Here is a 21,660-nt window from a genome sequence, read left to right on the forward strand (position 1 = left end):
ATCTTTCCAGAGATGTTCGATCGGATTCAAGTCTGGACTCTGGCTGGGCCACTCCAGGACATTCACGGAATGGTTTGAAGCCAATCTTTTGAGATCTTGGCTGTGTGCTTTGGGTCGTTGTCCTGCTGAAAAATTAACCTTCGCTCCAGCCTGAGGTCAAGAGCGCTTTGGAGCAGGTTTTCATCCAGGATATCTCTATATATTGCTGCATTCATTTTTCCTTCTATCCTGACTAGTCTGCCAGTTCCTGCTGCTGAAAAACATCCCCACAGCATGTTGCTGCCACCACCATGCTTCACTGTAGGGATGGTATTGGCCTGGTGATAAGCGGTGCCTGGTTTCCTCCATACAATCTTTGTCTCATCAGACGAGAGAATTTTGTTTCTCATGGTCTGAGAGTCATTCAGGTGCTTTTTGGCAAATTCCAGACGGGCTTCCATGTTCCTTTTACTAAGGAGTGGCTTTCGTCTGGCCACTCTACCATACAAGCCTGATTGGTGGATTGCTGCAGAGATGGTTGTCCTTCTGGAAGGCTCTCCTCTCTCCACAGAGGAATGCTGGAGCTCTGACAGAGTGACCATCGGGTTCTTCGTTTACCTCCCTGACTAAGGCCCTACTTCCCCATCGCTCAGTTTAGAAGGCTGGCCAGGTCTAGGAAGAGTCCTGGTGGTTCCAAATGTCTTCCATTTACGAATAATGGAGGCCACTGTGCTCATTGGGACCTTCAAAGCAGCAGAAATTTTTCTGTATCCTTCCCCAGATTTGTGCCTCAAGACAATCCTGTCTCGCTGGTCTACAGACAGTTCTTTTGACTTCATGCTTGGTGTTTGTGCTCTGACATGCACACTCAACTGTGGGACCTTATATGGACAGGTGTGTGCATTTCTAAATCATGTCCAATCAACTGAATTTCCTGCAGGTGGACTCCAATTACGCTGTAGAAAGATCTCAAGGATGATCAGTGGAAAAAAGATGCACCTGAGCTCAATTTTGAGCTTCATGGCAAAGGCTGTGAATACTTATGTAAATGTGATTTCTTAGTTTTCTATTTTTAATAAATTCAAAAAACCTTTTTCACACTGTCATAATGGAGTATTTTGTGTAGAATTTTGAGATAAGCGATTAAATTATTACGATTTGGAATGAGGCTGTAACATAACAAAATGTGGAAAAAGTGAAGAGCTGTGAATACTTTTCAGATGCACTGTATATATATATATATATATATATATATATATATATATATATATATATATATATATATATATATATACCATATTTTGAGCACTATAAGGCGCACCGGGTTATAGGGCGCACCCCGGAAAAATAGTTTTTGGTCCTATTTTTGACATACATAAGGCGCACCAGATTATAAGGCGCTACAATGGGAACCTCGACAAAACAGTCAGATAGTTCAGTCAAACTTATTACCCCCTTAACATTCCCAAAGCTTGCAAAGACGCAAATACGTGTCGAGAACACGTGCTGATGCGGTGTCCGTACGATGTCACTCAAATGCATCGTTCCATCATTCGGAAGGTTAAAGTCTTGGGATTCAAGAAATGCCAACCATTCCTTAGTTTCTATTTTCTTTTTCGCTCGCAACTTTACTGTGCATATGACAATAAACACTTGGAATTGAGTTTAATTTAAAAATAGACACTCCATTCCATCCATTATCTGCACCGCTTATCACAGAAACATCGAGTTCAGTCTGAAACAAGATGCAGGGATAATATATAGCTGGGGAAGCTCACCGAAGTCGTTGTGTTTATAATCATGTGCAGCCAATGTCCTCTTATATCCGTGAGGGTAGTAAAACCAGGAGAATAAAATATTTACAAATACAGTATAGTAAAAAATGCTTTCTGTATGCCGTGCTATACACATTCATCTTTTTCGGCCAATTGCAGGCTTTGTTTTGCCGTTCAAGCCAATGCCAGCCTGTAAATGATAAAAAGGATCCGCCTCTTGACCTCCGAATAACTTTAGCCAATAGTGATCGATTCAACTGATGATTGACACATCTTTTTGGCCAATTACAGGCTTTGTTTTGCCGTTCAAGCCAATGCCAGCCTGTAAGTGATAAAAAGGATCCGCCCCTTGACCTCCGAATAACTTTAGCCAATAGTGATCGATTCAAATGATGATTGACACATTGGTTAGCCAATAAAACGCCGGTAAATAAATCCCAGCATACACCGCGGACTACTTGGCGTTCGGGGGAAAATCTAGTCGGCGGCTGCAAGTTATTTGGAAGACTTTGCGACTTAATGTTGATCCATAAATAAGGCACACTGTATTATAAGGCGCATGGTCAGCTTTTGAAAAAAATAAAGGCTTTTAGGTGCGCCTTATAGTGCGGAAAATACGGTATACATATATATCTAGTGGTCAATTACACATTGTCACTTTACATTTTTCACTGTTTCAGTCCACTCAAAGCGACATTTCATGGTTACTATTGTTTAAAAGTGGCTTGAGTCTGTGTTCTATTCAAGTCTTTATGCCAGAAAAAGACCTTAGGATTAGGGAGAAAGGTCAGATCAATAGTTTTCAGTTTGCATTAGCGTTTCTTCTACGAAGAATAGCACTCGTTTTCTTCGTCACTCTGGGAGATCTCCTTGAAGTAAACAAATTATCTTGATGACTTCTAAACAAGCAAGGCGTAAGCACCCCTAAAATCTTTGTATCCTCACAAAAGAGTCCATCTGGTTTGGAAAGGTAGTCCTACATCGACAGTGTGGGAAGAAAAAAAAACTACCACGAGCTGTCGTGATACAATGCCACATAAATAAAGTTGACACCGATTGAACGCCGTCGGATGATAATATTTGAAGCTGAAAGCACTTGAGTGGGCATATGCGGTGCTTGCCACTGGCTGCGAAGTATTTATTGTATGCTGTGTTTAGAGCACACCCAAGGCATTGTCAATAGTGCTTCATTTATTTCCCTGCCGTGAAATCAGGCCAGTAAAACACTGGCACAGGCACTTAAACTAATTGCATTTAACCGACGGGCCCGGCCAGGTTCACCGAAATGCCATGGAGCGACATGGAGCAATCGTCCTTGGTACGCACATTTTTTCTTGTATAATCTGTTGCGTTACCGTATTGTCATGGCCATAGGGCGCACCGTGTTAAAAGGCGCAGTGCACGTAGCTGGTTCTGTTTCTGTATTGAAGACATACACAGCTGTCTGTGTTGTTGCCACATTACAACAACACAGACAACTATATAAGTGTGCGTATGATAATTAAATATATAAATATGTAAATACAGCAGGAGCAAAACTAAGTTCTGTTGTGGTTTATTGAAGTATTGATTCTAAAGTAAAACACGTGGATAAACACTTGTCAGAGTTCATTTTTCAGCTTTCTCCACTTGCGAACCATTAATTCATTGATGTTTAATATTCTCACGGCTGCTTGGTTTCTATGTTCTTAACATGAGCATTCAATGGAGGGAAAGTGAGGTTTTGGATTTAATTAACATTTCATGGGACTCAACTATTTTCAGCCTCCGGTAGCACAATAACCTTCAAATTGCTAGATAGGCTACGGCATTAACATCCATGAGTACTTCTGCAAACAATGCATTGAGTGTGACATCATGTGTTCTTTTCTGCGCATGCGGGATATGATGGCATTCCCACAACAGACGCATAGAGGTCGCATTTAGTTGGAAATGTGAACAATCTCACAAAAAAATCGCATCTCACCAAGAAACCGGAATCGAGCATTAAGCTCTGCAGTGTGAACGTCTGCCTCATCCTCAGCTACGTTTTACATCACACACAGAGCGCACTGCACGAATTTAAAGAAAAACTGATCATTTTAAGTGTGCCTCAGGGTCGTGAATATACGGTAGTTTTGATCGAAGATGTCAAGGTGATTGAATTAGTCAGGGTTTGTATGGGTGCAAATCTTTGAAAGTTCTTGATCTTGTGTTTCTACGGATTGAAACCTGTTTAAAATTGGGATTGAATGCTTGCAAATGCTTTAAATTGTCATCATGTTTTTCAAAACGAGGAATAACTGTACCACGTAACTAGCTAGAAATAAACAAAGCACCAATATGTACCAAGACAACACCATTGACATATTATCCCGTTATAACAATGTCTTAAAACTCTTTGGCATGCTATGATCTCCAATCGAAAGCCCCAAAGCTTAGAATGAAACATCCCTGATCATAGATGTTTACCAATGCCCTTGTTCACCTCTCAAGCCAAGTAAGCGAGCTACTATATTGCGCAGGGGCAGCATACGCATGCTAGAGTCATGAATATAGTGCATCTGCGGTAGCGGCGCACACGGTGTCTAATTTGAATCGCGGGAAACCCAATGTAGAAGCATTTTTTAGACAAAATTGTTTGTCGGCTCAGAACAATTTCTGGTTACCGTAGCAACACACCACGAAGCTACCTATGCACATACTAAAGGTGATTTGAAATTGTTGTTTGATAAAATTACATGATTTTAAGTCTAACTGAATGGTAACAGAATTAACTACTATACAGTAGGTGCCACAACCCAAACGTTGAAGAGTACAAAGTCTCTAATGTTTTATTACCCAGGGGAACAAAAGACCACGAAGTCTTACAAATTGAAATTCCTTCTAACATCTCCAGGCTTTGTTCCCGTTTTGATTGGTGCAGGCGCTGAACGTAATGAAGAGTGCTGAGCGCAGCGTAGATTACATGCCGCATCATTAAAGGACTCCTGATAAGTCTTCCAACATTCAGCAGCTTCTGCATATCAGGTCACAATCAACTCTGCTGCCAAAGGCTGCAGCTCGCCATCATGTTGGATAAAATGTGGTAATGGTGGCAAAGATGAAGAATTGCCATTTGCTTATTTCTTATTAAAAATGGTTATAGTACCGGTACTGATTTTTGGGTGGAAATGTTTGCTTAAGCTATAAACTAGTATTACCCAACATAATGCACGTTTGTGTGGCATTCATACTATATCCTAACTCCTGATGGAAATTCTATGCTTTGGTCCTTTGTCATATGCAAAATTGTGAACTACCATATGTGGTGCGCTAAATCAAACAGATATCGCCGGAGGCAACACTAGAATGTGCAGAGGATGCACAACCGTCAACAAAGTGAATAATGAATAATCATTTCTTTTCATATATCGATGTCACTGTCCCGTTTTAAAAAATAGGCTACCATTTATGTTGTTGTTCAATATTCATGGAAATGGACTGTAGTTATATTTTAAAACATAGCATTCTCAACAAAGAAAAGCAAAACACACCAAAAAAATGTTGAAGAAGATAGTTTTAAAAAGTACTTAAGAATTGTCTCTTTTTTTTAAGAATCTTTTTTTTCCTAATTTTAGAAATTGGCAACAGTACTGTTAAAATGTATGAAATTTCCTTCCATTCATAATATGTCAAATCTGGGCAGCTGGGTGCTTTGCATGCAGCCGCACGTTGCAGAGTTCAATTCCAGCTATCGGCCTCGTCCTGCAGGGTTTGCATGTTCTCCCCGTGCCTGCATGGGTTTTCTTCGAGCACTCCGGTTTCCTCCCACATTCCAAAATGGTGCATGTCAGGTGAATTGGCATGTTGAAATGATGTGGTATGAGCAAGTGAATTGTCAGTCTCTGTATGCCCTGTGATTGGCTGGCAACCAGTTCAGGGTTTCCCTTGCCCACTACCTTAAGACGCTGGGATGGGCTACAGCACCTCAGAGACCCTACTGAGTATAAGCGGTGCAAAAAATTGACAGATGGATGGATATCAAATGTTTTCCTATACATTCAAATACTGATGGTATTCTAATTTAAAAAAAAAATTACTTGAATGAAAACTATATTAAATAAATAAAATATTTTGAAGATTATTTATTTTGAATTATTTTTCTTATCTTGACATTTGACTTTTTTCACTCAGTTTGTTCACACATGAAAATCAACAACTTTTGAAACAATTGGAAAAAAAAAGGAATTAAAAAAGGGGCTCACCAGAAGTAGAAACATATCTAAAATGGCAGATGGCGGACAATTTTGCTCATGTATAATACTTTTTTAACAAATTTTGTAAAATGAAATTAAAGATGAGTGAAATAATTTGCCAATTTAATTTTAAATGGATACATTGATGTATCTAATATTTATTTATTTCCTCTCATATATTTATTTGCACTTTACAGCAGTAGTAGCTCATGAGGTAGAATGCTTGTTTTTGGACCAAGAGGAGTTTAATTCGCGGATTCACCGAAATAAATGTGCTTGGGCAAGATACTAAACCGGTAATGACCCCGACAAGCAGTTAGGAGGGTTGCATGGCCATTGCCGCTATCCATGGGTGTGTGTGAATGGGTAAGGATGTCTTAAAAAGCGCTATATAAATGAAGACCCTTTATCATTTACTTAAACCAACTAAAAACGGATGAAAACAAAATCGTAATTATCGTTAAAGGGACAGTTAAATGAATCATGGGTGCAGATTCAATTCAATTCCCGGCTCCTTCGAAGTAAATGTCAAAGAGTCCTTGGTCAAGACACTGAACCCCTGATGCCCCCGATAAGCAAGTTAGGCCTAGCATCGCTGCTCCTGGCTATCGGTGTGTGGATGTGTGTGAATGGGTAAATGTGAAGCACATTGTGAAGAGCTTTGGGAGGTCTTCAGTGACTTGAAAAGCACCATATAAATGCAGATTATTTATTTAAAGGGACGGTGTGTATTATTTCGTGCCTCCTAATGTTGAAAAACTTTAAAATAACAATATTTATTGATTAATAAGCAAAAATACATGAGCTGTCTTATAAAAGCGTCATTCTTTAAATACTTATAGGTTAATAAATAATTTTTTTATTTTGCATAACATGAGACTCAACTCGATAGAGCTGACAAGTTTGTACGCCATCAATGCTGTTATGTGTACCACCCGTTAATTTGTGAAAGTGTCACGAGTTGGCGTGGTGGCGTGGAAGGAGACCGGACCAGAACGTAGGCAGGAGGCATGAAGGGAGAACTCAAATGCGTTGACGATCCATAAGTTTTATTTTTACAAAATAAAAGTCGCCCAATACTCCGGGGCAAAACAGAACAACACAGAGTTCCTCCGGCACGAACTCAACAGGACAAGGCATAACAGACTAAAACAGGACAAGGCATAACAGACTAAAACAGGACAAGCATAACAGACCGGGATTGTGTATAAGAGTAGTAATGAACCAGCACCCGCCAAACCCAAAATCCAGCCTTAAATAGCAGAACAGCAATCAGCTGATCTGCTTCAGCTTGAGTTCGGGGGCGTGGCATACTGGTCGTCATGGCGACCGTGACAGAGCCCCCCTCTTAAGGGACAGCTCCCGAGGTCCCAAAAAAGAAAAAATTACTACCTCGCGCCCCGGAATGTTGACGATCGCGATTGGGGCAACCCTGCTCCCTCCTCCGAACACGCAGGAACGGGGAGAGGCAGGCGCCATCTGCGTCGGGCGGATCGGAATCGGCGCTCGGCAGGGGGGGTCTGGTGGCCAACTGGACAGGGGATGACAGACAGGCAGAACCGACGAGAACAGGACAGGCAAAATCAGAACAGGTAAACAGGACAGGCCGATGCAGAAGAGTCGCACTCAGGACAGGCCGATGCAGAAGAGTCGCACTCAGGACAGGCCGATGCAGAAGAGTCGCACTCAGGACAGGCCGATGCAGAAGAGTCGCACTCAGGACAGGCCGATGCAGAAGAGTCGCACTCAGGTCAGGCCGATGCAGAAGAGTCGCACTCAGGTCAGGCCGATGCAGAAGAGTCGCACTCAGGTCAGGCCGATGCAGAAGAGTCGCACTCAGGTCAGGCCGATGCAGAAGAGTCGCACTCAGGTCAGGCCGATGCAGAAGAGTCGCACTCAGGTCAGGCCGATGCAGAAGAGTCGCACTCAGGTCAGGCCGATGCAGAAGAGTCGCACTCAGGTCAGGCCAGATGCAGAAGAGTCGCACTCAGGTCAGGCCAGATGCAGAAGAGTCGCACTCAGGTCAGGCCAGATGCAGAAGAGTCGCACTCAGGACGGTCAGATTCAGAAGAGTCGCACTCAGGACGGTCAGATTCAGAAGAGTCGCACTCAGGGGGGTCAGATTCAGAAGAGTCAGGCTCAGGTTCAGAAGTGGCGATTCAGACAGGACAGGCGGAATCAGAACAGGCAAGACATGAGAGGGTCAAAATCAAAACAGACAAGACATAAGAGAGTCCAAATCAGAACAGACAAGACATGAGAGAGTCCAAATCAGAACAGACAAGACATGAGAGAGTCAAAATCAGAACAGACAAGACATGAGAGAGTCAAAATCAGAACCGGCAAAACAGGAGGAGCGGAGTCGGGCTGGCAGGCAGCGGAGTCGGAGTCGGCCCGACGGGCAGCGGAGTCGGAGTCGGCCCGACGGGCAGCAGAGTCGGAGTCGGGCTGGCACGCAGGGGAGACGGAATAGCAGGAAATCGGCACGGGAGTCGGGCAGGCAGGCATGAGAGTCGAACAGGCAGGCGTCAATTCTTCCCGGGACCCCATTCGAGGCACAGCAAGGGCCACGACGGGCGGGGCCGTGGTTCGAACGGGCAGGGAAGGCCAACTCAGTAGGCGCCTGCCGAACTGCGCTCTCCAGCTCTCCCAAGTCGCGCTGGGATCGTTCGCTGAGTTCTATTTGTTGGCTGGTTCATTCTGTCACGAGTTGGCGTGGTGGCGTGGAAGGAGACCGGACTAGAACGTAGGCAGGAGGCATGAAGGGAGAACTCAAATGCGTTGACGATCCATAAGTTTTATTTTTACAAAATAAAAGTCGCCCAATACTCCGGGGCAAAACAGAACAACACAGAGTTCCTCCGGCACGAACTCAACAGGACAAGGCATAACAGACTAAAACAGGACAAGGCATAACAGACTAAAACAGGACAAGCATAACAGACCGGGATTGTGTATAAGAGTAGTAATGAACCAGCACCCGCCAAACCCAAAATCCAGCCTTAAATAGCAGAACAGCAATCAGCTGATCTGCTTCAGCTTGAGTTCGGGGGCGTGGCATACTGGTCGTCATGGCGACCGTGACAGAAAGGGTGTCTAAAAAAATGAGAAGAAAAGTGGTGTGGTTTAGGCCCTTTGTGTCTCCATACTTTGTATTCTTACATGTGCTTTTTAAAGCCAGTATAGCAACATGTAGTGGTAAATATTACACAGCGTCCTTTTAAAACGATGAATAAGTGATTATCTTGATTATATTTTTAGGCACAACTATAGGGTAATAGGATAGATGTTAGGATGCCTCACACATTGCAGTATATAAATATGTATTTCTTAACATTTCAGTTAAAGAGCTTGTTTACTGCAAATGTATCTATTAAAGTCAAGTAAAGTGACTTGTTACCACTTGTTACACTTCAATGTACAGATGAGGTAATTTGTACATGTGTCAAACTCATGGCCCGCAGGTCAAACGTGGCCAGCCACAAAATTTTAATGGACCACAAGACAGTAGAGAAGCACAAAAACAAATGAGACAAACAATGCCGTTTCAAATATGTCCACTGGACATCGCCAAAGCCAGGCACCACTCTCAAAGCACCCACTTTAGCTGTGTTTGCTGACTACTATTAATCAACCAGAGAAAATTAAGGAAACCCACCTAAATTTTATTTTGCTTAAAATAAAAGTCAACAGGTTCAATACGTAAAATACAAAATGTAAAGAAAAACACCTTGTTGTGTTTGCAGAAGTTTAAAGAAGCTTTAGCTCCTTTCCCTAATAAATATGAAATCTAAAAGTACAGTTCTCATATTCAGGTAAACATTTTCATAGAAAAATAAAAATGGAAAGCAGAAAGAGTTTTTAATCACTATATCAAATTTAAATCACTGTTTGTATACTATTGAACGTTCCTGTCTACATGAGTTTCCCGAGTTGAATTCAAGTGTGGTTTTGTTTTTTGTTTTTTAGAAACGCTTTGATAAACACTAAAAGGTTAAATCTTAGTGAAGGAAAAACATATTGAGGGGGTAAAAAAATAATCATTTTATAATCACATCTGACACCCTATATCCTAATTTAATTGTGAGCCTCTTAGCCCTCTTAGCTAAAAATGAGTTTGACACCCCTGATTAAGAGGAATATTTGGTACTGTGAAGCATTTGCTGTTCAACGGTTGACAAAACCTCAGATCCAATCATTGCAAATTTCTGATCACTCCCACTTATCAGATTATCCATTTTTGAGAATGAATACATCGATACAGTGTCATTCTGTGTAAAAAGAAAAATTCAATTTCCAACAACTTGGTATTTGGCTAACAGTTGTCGGATTTGCAAATGTATGCATAAATCACGCCTGGCTGTCATTTTGATGGACAAGTGAGCAGGATATGTGCCAAAACCATAAGCCACCACCCTGTTTTGATCAAAAGCAACACACTGGCCATTACAAGACCTTCTGAACTGACAGATTGCAGCTTTGACACTTTTTCTCTCGGCTGGCTCTCAAACCTAATGACTCAGGCCGTTGCTGATTTGCCCCCGAGGGTTGAAGACACAATTCTCCTTTCGACCATTTCCTACAAAGGCCAGAATTCTGGGAGAACATTTAACCTTTGAGGAGATTGATAAGAAAGCTTCTCCATTGATTTGCTTTGCTGGGAAAATACGAGTTGAATTTACTGCGGGCTTGTGGAAGAGAAGCTGCCAGAATGACTTGACATTGGGCGGATGGTGCAACTGTGATTGATGATCAACCACAAAGGCCCATCAAAATGTTCAACTTGGATTTTTCACTTCCTTATGATTTTCACCCTCATAAATGCTCTCATCCCATTGGCTTGTCAGAGAGTTGCCGCCAGTACACAAGCTCACCACGTGTATTTTCATTTTGCACTTTATTATCTTGTGTCCTTAACTCCAGTTAGATGTCTGGAAGAGGAGTCGGAGCTGTCATTGATACACTGTTTCGAATATAATGCTATTTAAATGCAAATGTGTTAAGGTAGCAAAACAAGCTTTACTTGCATGGTGTTTGTGAGTCATGGAGTAGCTTTGACAGTGTGTATTATTCGACCACTACATTTTGCTGTAATCTGTAGTGCCACTGTTCTGCTTCTCATTTTTTGCCTAGCCCTTTGGGGGTTTCTGAGCACCTGTAGCAGCAAGCTGTTTTTACTAGCAACTGTAGCAGGCTGGGTCTTGCCAATTGCAACAAATCATCACTGATCCGTGATTGGTTTGGACCAATGTCTACGATTAGTAACAGATGTAATCGGCGGATTGCTTTAAGGAATGCCATGGACCCATGTGCAAGTCTCATGCTGAATGATAATGGTGAGCAGAGAAATGAAGGATCTTCAGAAACCTTCCGCTGTAATTCACATCACACTTGTTGTCCTAGTTCTTCTTCTTGCAGTAAAAACAGAAAAATGCTGTGCCTTCGCTGTGCTGAGCGTGGTCAAAACGCTCGTCTTTGCAGTGCTGACTTCCTATCTATAAAAGTGCTTTTTGATAGTTGTAACTCCATGTATCCATCACTTCTAAAGACATGATTAGAACATCAGGACTCACAACTACTTCATACCAGTATCGGTTGTCTTTCATGGCCATTTGACAATTAATCAGCAACCTGGAATTAAAACTCACCATCAAATAAATGTAGTAGAAAGGAAAAATGATATGTTGGGTTTATATTTCTTTTAAAACATCAGTTTTTTGCAGAGGAAGGTGATTTATTTGTACTAATATTACCAGAACTTGGTTTTTGTCCGTATCTGTCTTAAAAACTGTGGTATCGAACTTTTCTAAAACAAAATATCCTTACTACGAAAACTTTGTCTTTCTTATGGGTTTACTTTAAATACTATCAACCCTCTTTCCATGCTGTCAATAGATTCAGGGATAACCCCTCACTATGGCCTCAAAACAATTTGCCTGATGTTTTAAATTATGCATCCGCTCCTTTGTTTTCTTCCTTTGTTTAATTTCTCCAAATGCAAGGCAGATTAGTCCGTCATCTGTGGTGTAATCCTTGGAAATGCCAAACCTTTTGTCAGGAGATAAGATATTCAGGACAGCACACCTGGAAGAATCTACACTTGGAGGAAGTAAGACAGTCGTTGCAGATTTCTGGTATCTTCGCCATCAAAAGCCCACCATGGCCCGTCTACAACAATTAATAGCAAATAAACCGGAGTTTAGCAGATTTACCTTGTTTAGCTCTACCGCCTGTGTAAGTTTTTTTCCTGCCTGTACAAAAGCAACTTCTCCTTAGAGAATGTCTTATCGTGGAAGCCCTCTCTCCCTCATGCATGTTAGAGTAGCTGAGATTAATTTTACATCAGACTGCCGAGTGGATTTCCTGGTGTAAGCCCGGTAAACAACGAGAGCGTGTTTTCATCTCGGCAGATGGAGAACGACAGCAACAGCAGTGCGGCGGCTGCACCCCGGGGGTTGACTTCTTAGCCCTCATTAAAAATAAGTTTGAAGGGAATACATTTGATCCACTTTGAAGGATAACCGTAAACATCGACCCGCATTGAGGACAATGTTGAATATAGACAGCAGAGATTTTTTTTAGGCTTTTAGTCCCTGGATGTTTATTATACAGGAACTTTGCAGATTCAACCCTGAATGTTAAAAACTTTATTTAATTATTCAGTTATTGGAAAAAATTAAATGTATTCAGGGCATTTTCACCCAAATTTTGCATAGTACTGCAAAGATCTTTGCCTATGACAAGGGGTTTGTATACAAGCAAATTAAAAAAGAATTTTCTAACAAGGCACCATTGTGAGCAAACGCAAGGTAGAAGTGATGTCTCCGCATCGCTCTCCCTCTCAAGTCTTTGATAAATCATGGCCGTACCGCAAGCTGATGGCCTATTATTTCCCTTTGAATTGGACAAATGACAATGCAGGCTCCATCCAACCTGCCGCCTGTTGTTCTCTGTCTTATTTTTTTTAAGTTAGGTGATAACATCTTAGAAATAGTTTGTGTGGAAAGTTAGTGGAGATGAGAAACGTTTGGTAGTTGAGGACATTAGTTGTGTCAAGTCAATTTCCTTTATGGGTTTCTGGGTTGTTTCCGGAACAAATTGCCAGTGCTACAAAGCTTATTTGCAATTATGGCTATTTATGAATTGGAAGTTAACCTGATATATACATACCTGTCAACCTCAGACAATTGCTCCCCTTATTACTGATTGCAATTCTACTTAATGCGCGATAATTAACTTGACAAATACATCGTGGCAGTCACAGCAAGAAAGACTATGTAGAATAAAAACAAAGATACAGTGGAACCTCGGTTCTCGACCATAATCCGTTCCAGAACCCTGTTCGAAAACCGATTTGTTCGATCGCCGAAATCATTTTTCCCATCAAAAATAATGTAAATCGTTTTAATCCGTTCCAACACCCTGAATGTTTACCTTGAATGTTTAACGTAAACATAAAGCTAACCCAGGCTAATCGTACGTTCCCGTTATCGTAATCTTCCATACGAAGGATTCCCCTAACATGAACGTCTAAAAATAAAAAAATCAGGTCGTTTACAAGTCATTGAGCACCAGGGTCTCCACAACAAGTGATGAGCGGTTCATTTAAAAGGGGGCTCCGTTCCAACACCCTCAATGTTGGGCTCCGTTCCAACACCCTGAATGTTTAACATAAACTTAAAGCTAACCCAGGCTAATCGTACGTTCGCATTATCCGGAATCTTATGAATAGGATTTCTTACTTTTGTGGGGGTCAGCAGAAGGAGCTCGCACACTTCTTTTCTTCTATTATTTCTTTCTTAAATGCAATAGTTGTATGCACTACTTTTCTTTTTTCACCTGTAGCAACTTTGCTGCTTGCACTGACTTTCTTCGGAGGCATAATAAGGGGCTAAAACACCCGTACGCCGCTCAGCATTGCACGCTATTGACGCACTCACGCATTAGCGGCGTTCGAACTCCAATTTTTTGACCGAACAGCGAAGCAAGAATTTCTCAAAATTTTTGGTCGGACACCGATTTGTTCGAACTGAGAGGCGTTCGAAAACCGAGGTTCCACTGTAATTTCTTTAAACAATTTCAATTTATTTAGCAAATGAACAATACAAACAATTATTTCCCCACTTGCAGTAAATATAGTGTTGTTTACTACACGTAGCAGTGCAGGATTTTGCAGAATTACCTCATACCCACAGATGGTTTTATTTTGCGACAGAAACTGTCACAATTTAGATTCATTCGCAACAAAGATGTCAGAGTATCAATTACTATTGTATTCCTATATACAATATGTACTTTCCTTACATGGCTGAAAACCTTCACTGTCAGCATTAAAGTGAGGAAGGCAGAGCAGAAATGCTTGAATCTTTTCATCAATAGAAAGCGATCTTGCCCAATTTTTTTATTTAAATATCTGTGGCCAAAAAGACTCTGGATTAATAGTACAACAATATTAGCAATCTATGATGATGTTGTCGTATGCTATGTTATTTATTTTACCATACAAAGAATTGTAATACGGCATACTCGTACTTTATTTATTTTTTTAATCTATAAAAAATGTATAAAGTGTCAGTTATGGATATTCTTGAAACACGTGAATGTGATTTAAGACACACATTGGACAAAAAGTATCCTGTTAACTTGTATAAACACACCATGATTTCCCCTTAGGGTTTCCCACAAACATCAGTACTATCATAAACTACGATATCTTCTGGAGTTTACAATGCCAGTTTATAGCAAATGACGAAATAATATTTTTATGAAGCGTACGAAAATCGAAACAAACAATTAAACAAAAAAATTCAGCAATTTTTATTTTTGTACTGACAATGTTGATATTTCATGGTTATTTTTCTGCAATAGTGTCATCTATTGGACACTTATAGGCAGGTTTAATGTGCAGTTTAACGTTGTCCAAGAATCACTTTATACTTGAAATGGCGCTGTAAAATCCTACTACAAAGAAATTGAAAAATCGGAAAATTCTCTTTATCTATTCTGACAAATGATTTTCAATGTTTACCATTCCGTAATATTTACCACTACATGTTGCTATACTGGCTTTGTTCGTTCAGGAGACTATTCATCAACAAGGGCGAGGATTTTTTGAAATTTGGTTTGTGAAGTTTATGTAGATCTAATGTAAATAATGTAAATGTAATATATTGTATGTAAATTGGAAGATAACCTATACATTAATATCTACTAGATAGAATATTTTTAAAACCCTGTGTGTAAATGAGGCAATTTGCAAAGGCTTTTGTAGAACGTCCACGAGGTTGGGCAAAAAAACACATAACGGCAAATACACAGATTAACAATTAATGCTGCAAGTACATCAACAAAGCAGTACAATTCAGCAGAAGCGTATATCAGATTTTGTATCAGGATAGATGTCTACAAAAGTAATGAGTCACGAACTGACTGTTATTTAAATCATCAATTATACACAAGTTTAAGGTTACATAAAGAGTTTATGAGAATGTCTTCTTGTCAGTATCAATATTTATCAAACTATCTCTAGAAGCGCAACACAGAATAGGGAAATATTTTTTTTTTTTGTTAAAGGCTTTATCATTTTTTTGTCACTGATTAGATGTAATTGGACCATTTCCTGCGGCAAATCAAACAAGGTCTCTCAGTGGAGAAACACTGGTTTATGTGACGATGCGGCTAAGATATCGAAAAGAACCATGCTATTTTTCATGATTTAAAAATTACGCTACTTTTCGGCAGAGGAATAATTGGAAATTCCGTTGTACAAAAATATAGCGTTTGTTTTCAGTACAATGTACAAGAAATGCTAGTTTATCGAGAACTTCAAGCACAAAGAAGCACAACACATACTAATATGTGTTCGTGGATTTAGTATATGAAATTACAGTATTTTAAATAATCCCACTTCTTGTGATATGCCCTTTGACATGAAAGTAGACGGTATATATTAATAATAATATGATTTTATCTTACCTTTAATTTTTTGGTGTGATAAACGTTCTTATAAATTAAACGTTTCTTTGGAAAAAGAGATTCTAAGACAAATTGAAAGTAAAGCCAGTAGGTTGTTGTGAAATACCCAAAAATTCAACGAGTATATCTCCGGGCCAACCACCATGTTTAGGAAGCACCAGGGTAAATCCCACTGTACTTCCTGTTTTTCTTTCTAGACCTGGGATGTCTGAAAAATGAATGACATCCTTCTAGACTAGAGATCAGTCTATGTTTCCGACAATGTTATTCATATATGACATGACAGGAGCAAAACTGGTGTTTGGTGGTACTTTGTTTAATATTTACTGCATCTTTGATATGGCAAGTTTTTCACCCACATGTCGAGCAAGTCCTGAATTTATTTATCAAATTACAGCTGGGCAGTTTAATTACCAAAGACACAGTTCCCTTTACATATTATCTGAGTTGTATTTAGGTTGCTGGAATTTCCTTTAATCCTTAAGGAATCATGACAAGCAAATCCATTTTGGTCTGCTGCTGCACACCCACCAATGACAACAACACAGAAAGCCGACTTATCACATCTGTAATGCCTAGTATTCACCACAGTATGGTTCATTATGTGATTTCGCTGTTGTCTAGAAATATGAGACTTACACAGCACTTTATGAGACGCAGCCCTCAATAATCTTTTTCTCTTGCGCAGTATTAAATATTCATAATCGCAATATGACTCTGAGGTAGTCACTATTTTAAATCATGTGTTTGGTTTTCTGCAGCCAAAGGCATCAATGTCAAAATCTCCATGCGGTTAGCGTCAAGTGTGCGGCGGGCTTCACAGGTCTATGTACTAAAGGAAGCATATTTTGTTTTTTTCAGAGAATTTTGAACCAGGTGTTGTCTTGCTCCTGTCTGGCCTCTTGTTTTAAACCTGCATATAATTAGCACAGTTTTCTACAAAAAACAAAACTCTTAATTAATTTTTATCTAACAGTACATGCTATCCAACCATGCATTTTGTAATCCAAGCACTTTAATCCAGAGGTTGTGTCCTGAGATCCTCTAATGTTCTTTCTCTCCTGCTCATTTTTTCCCAGACCATCGGTATTCATGGTCAACCTCGACGGACTTCGATGAGGAGAGCTTCTCGCCTACACTCAAAAAAATGAAGGGTCTCTCCGGTGGCCGACCCGCCCACCTCCAGCTTACCTCTCCCACTTCAGTGCACACATGCGGTTTTGTAGATGTCGACCATTCCCTGGACCATCACTTCCACCACGGAGATCCGCGGACGCCGTCCTATCTCCTCAGCCCCACAGAGAGCTGTCCCTTGGAAGGACGCCACCGCCTCTCTCCGAGGAGCTCCATCCACTCGGAGTGCATGGTGATGCCGGCATCCATGGCGTCCACGGACCACTCCGTCGCATGTAGCACTTTTCCGCGAATGCATTACGGAAGCGCAACGCGGGACGGCACCTCCGGTGGCAGGGATGAAAGTTCTTCGCGTAGCAGCAAAATGAACCGAATCCCTGCAAATCTGCTGGACCAATTCGAGAAACACATGCCGCTTCATCGAGATGGCTTCCACACGTTGCAGTACCAGCGCACGTCCACAACAACCACTACGGAGCAGCGCAACGAAAGCCCCGGCAGGATCCGTCACTTGGTTCACTCAGTGCAGAAGCTCTTCACCAAGTCACACTCTCTAGAAGGTTCGTCCAAGATGAACGGGACCAAAAGCGATCCGCACCGGGACGGATCGCACCATCACCACAGCCACCAAGGCCACCACAAACACAGCAAGCGCAGCAAAAGCAAAGATCGTAAAGGCGACGGCAGCGGGAGGCAACGTTCCGGAGGTTGGTGGAGTTCGGATGACAACTTGGACAGTGACAGCACGTACAGACCACCGAGCGTCATGTCGCGACACCACGTGGACCAAATCGGTCACTATTACCCCGATTCAGTGCACAGCCACTTAGCAGGAGACTTATTGCTTAAGACCTCCAAAAGTAACAATGATGTGAAGTGCTCAGCGTGCGAGAGTGCAGGGATGCCACCGGAAGGCAAGTTCATGAAGAGGAGCTCTTGGTCCACGCTAACTGTCAGCCAAGCCAAGGAGGCCTACAGAAAGTCTTCACTTAATCTGGAGAAACCCATGACGCCAACCGACCTCAAGCCCAACCTCAGGCCGTGTCACTTTCTTCAGGTGAGTTTCAATGGCTTGAATTTTCTTGCTCAAATGACCCTCAAAACGGTATACAGTAATCCCTTGTTTTTTACAGGGGTTTCAAAAAGAACCTGCACTAGTCAGAACCCGCAATAGTCAAAACCTGCAAAGTACAAACATTTATTTATATTTATCGATCCATCCATTGTCTGCACCGTTGATCCTTAGTAGGGTCCCGGGGGTGCTGGAGCCTACCCCAGCTGTCTTCGAGCAGTGGGCCGGGGGACCCTGAACTGGTTGCCAGTCAATCGCAGGGCACACAGGGACAGACAGTTCACCTGCTCATTCACACCTAGGGACAATTTGAACCGGCCAATTAATCTGACATGCATGTTTTTGGAATGTGTTAGGAAACCAAAGTGCCCGGAGGAAGCCCACGCAAGCACGCAGAGAACATGAAAACTCTGCACAGGAAGGCTGGTAGCCGGATTCAGTACCATGACCTCAGAACTGTGCGCGGACGCGCTACCCACTTTCCTTTACTGTATTTTCTGTACTTTTACCCCCTTATTTTATTTGATTCCTGGTGTATTATACAATAATGAATCAAGACCCTCTCAGGGGCAATAGAAAATCTTCTCATGGGCCATATTCGGCCCGCAGACTTTGACATTTACATTGTGCTTTATACTTATAACAGATATTTTTGTAGTTTTTACGCAAAATGAAAACATTTTCGTCTGTATTTAAAATCTGAATATGTTTGTACCCATTCTTGATTACTGGGAATAGAGAATGTTCTATAATCTGCAAGCTACTTTTTATGGAAAATCAGGACATCATATGCGAAAAAATAGAATTCATGGAATCTTTTTGGCATCCTCATCAAAATATTTTTTTTAGTACAACAAGTTACGTGATCTATAAGGCGCCCGGGGTTTTATGGCACTATGGTCTTTTTCCATATATTTTTCACATTCTAGGCGCACCAGACTATAAGGCGCATGAAATTGAGGCTACAGTATGAGCTACTGTATTACAGCATATAAGAGTGGAATGAACAGTATTGCTGATTAAAATCACATAACATTATTTGCAACAGGAATCAAACCTGGATTGCGCTGATAATGTCCTCTGAGACCACGACTGGCACAGGTGACAAAAAGCCATTAGAGCTTATCTCATTATTGTACTATTTTTACTCACAGTACCAGAAACAATCATTTCAATAGTGCATTCTGATAGGTAAAATAGTCTTTCCACTTCTTAACCTGTGCATCAATAGCCTCGGTTTGATATGTATACGTACGTACAATAGCCTGTATAATTTTGTTGTAAGACTGTTTTCTGTCTTTCGCAACATTATTACGCACAGGTGAAGAGGTAGAGAGACAGTTTATCCTATCAGAATGTGCTATTGAAATCAGTGTTTCTGGCAACGAGAGAAAAAAAAGCGCCCCTTCAAATTTCTACCAGCTTAAAGTTTTTGGTTGCACCTTACAGACCGGAAAAATACGGTAAATTGCATCTTGTTTTGTGTACTCGGCCCGTGGTTCCTATTTTTTGGTCATCCAACCGTGTGATGGTTGTTTTAGAAAAATCAATATTAGATTAATGCCGTTTAATTTACAGCAATGTGATATCTGACAGCTTGAGCCCGAGGCGCAAATAAAACGAGAGTGTCAGCATATTGTGAGAGACAGAGGCAGAGTGTGTTGTATGGATTTGAGTGGCTTGTAAATAGAAAGCCAATACATCTCTCCGATTGGCCGGCGGAGCCAAAACAACAATCACTTTAAGCGTGTATCAACATCAAATGTTCGAATGACTATTATGGACGCGCGTTGACACTTTTTCCATCAAGTCAAGTGCAGTTGTCTGCAATGAGTCTCACCCTTTTTCCCTATTTGTCGAGAGCGCCATAAACATTTCTAAAAATAGCTTCGCTTCCTGCTCGCTGCCGCAGGGTTATATTTAGCCTGGCATTATCAATCCCATTCATGCGGGGTGACACGTCTTCCCCCGTGCGGGAGAATCGATGCGTCCCGAAGATGTATAAAGAAGGAGACGAAGTCGGGGATACAAACAAGTCAAAAATGTCTGTTTTCCTAAGAGAGCTCCCTTCAATGAAAAATTGAGTTTTTAAAAACATTTTTCTACTTCTTGGGTCAGTGATAAGTCTAAAATCTAGTAGAGTGGTTCTCAAACGGTTTGACTAGTGGACCCACCGTTCCACCTTAACCTAATTTAAGAAAATAAATCTACTTTTCTAATTTATCAAATTCAAGGATTGGGCAAATTTAAGTGGATATTGTATAATATATTCACATTTTTTCAAAAAACATAATGAACAGCAAAACCAAAATGACTTCATGTACCATATATACTTGTATATAAGCCTACATCGCAAATAAGCTACCTCCTAAACTGCTTTAAAATAGCCACATACAAAATAAAATTCAAAATAAACATAAAGCGTGAACCTAAACACTGATACTGTCACAATAGCCCATTGCCCTCACCTGGGCCCGCTCGTTTGGCACCAGCTGCTGCTCGTTGCCTGATTGGCTCCCCTCCTATTTAAACTCAGTGCCCCCATTCACTCCTTGTCAGTCCGTCAACGAACCCCTGGACTTGCAAGACGTGTATTTTAACTGTGTCCGGTATCCTGCTTGTGTATCCAGTATCGGTATCGATCCCGTCTGTCCCGTCCTGTCTAGTATCTTGCTCCAGTGTCAGGTATTGATCCCCTCTGTCCCGTCCTGTCCAGTATCTTGCTGTTGTATCCAGTATCCGATAATCCTGTCTGGTACCTTGCTCATGTAGCCAGTATCCGGTATCGATCCCGTCTATCCCATCCTGTCCAGGATCTTGTTCGTGTATCCAGTATCCGGTATCGATCCCGTCTATACCGTCCTGTCCGGTATCTTGCTCGTGCAACCAGTATCCTGTATCGATCCCGCCTGTCCCATCTTGTCCAGTATCTTGCTGTTGTATACAGTATCAGGTATCAATCCCTTCTGTTCTGTCCTGTCTGGTATCTGCTTGTGTATCCATTATCTGGTATCGATCCGGTCTGTCCTGTCCGGTTTCGATCTTGTCTGCCTCTGGCCTCCTGTTCTCCCGCGCCTGACTTTTCTGTCTCACTTCTTCGGCCCAGCGATCGCCGAATCACTGGCGTTGTGTTCACGCGCATGACTGCCCCCTTTCCGTAAAATAAAGCTTGTGTGAGGACGTTACGCGTCAGGGTCCACCATCTGTTCGGGTTCTGACAGATACTTAGGTAATTATATAGTAGATAAACAATTATATACTAGTAAAACATTTAAAATATAACATTTTTAAATTTACTGTACCTTCTAGTGGCGATTAAATGGCCGGCCCTTGTATGTTTTTTTCGTATTTTCGCAATAGTTTCTTTCTTCGACTCACCTGTGATTGTGACTGTTTTCTTTGTTTCTTTCTCGCATAAGAAATTTTCTTGGGACCCATTATCATAGGCATAAAAATGAATAAAATTAACAAAATCCACCAAAAATGAGAGGTGGTCCCTCTCAAACAC

The 21,660-nt window shown here is 41.3% G+C and overlaps 1 protein-coding gene across 1 annotated transcript in view; it reads left to right on the forward strand.

Moving 5' to 3' along the window:
* Window positions 1-21,660, forward strand: part of dlgap2a (discs, large (Drosophila) homolog-associated protein 2a) — a 181,552-nt gene that overhangs the window by 85,660 nt on the left and 74,232 nt on the right. Inside the window, exon 2 of the mRNA XM_088354961.1 lies at window positions 17,026-18,137. Coding sequence (XP_088211087.1) covers window positions 17,094-18,137 — 1,044 coding nt within the window. The 5' untranslated portion in view covers window positions 17,026-17,093. The remainder of the gene's footprint in view (window positions 1-17,025; window positions 18,138-21,660) is intronic.

This window comes from Urocampus carinirostris, chromosome 15 (assembly GCF_059441175.1).
Source record: "Urocampus carinirostris isolate Australia breed hairy pipefish chromosome 15, RoL_Ucar_1.0, whole genome shotgun sequence".
In the NCBI taxonomy this organism is placed as follows: domain Eukaryota; kingdom Metazoa; phylum Chordata; class Actinopteri; order Syngnathiformes; family Syngnathidae; genus Urocampus; species Urocampus carinirostris.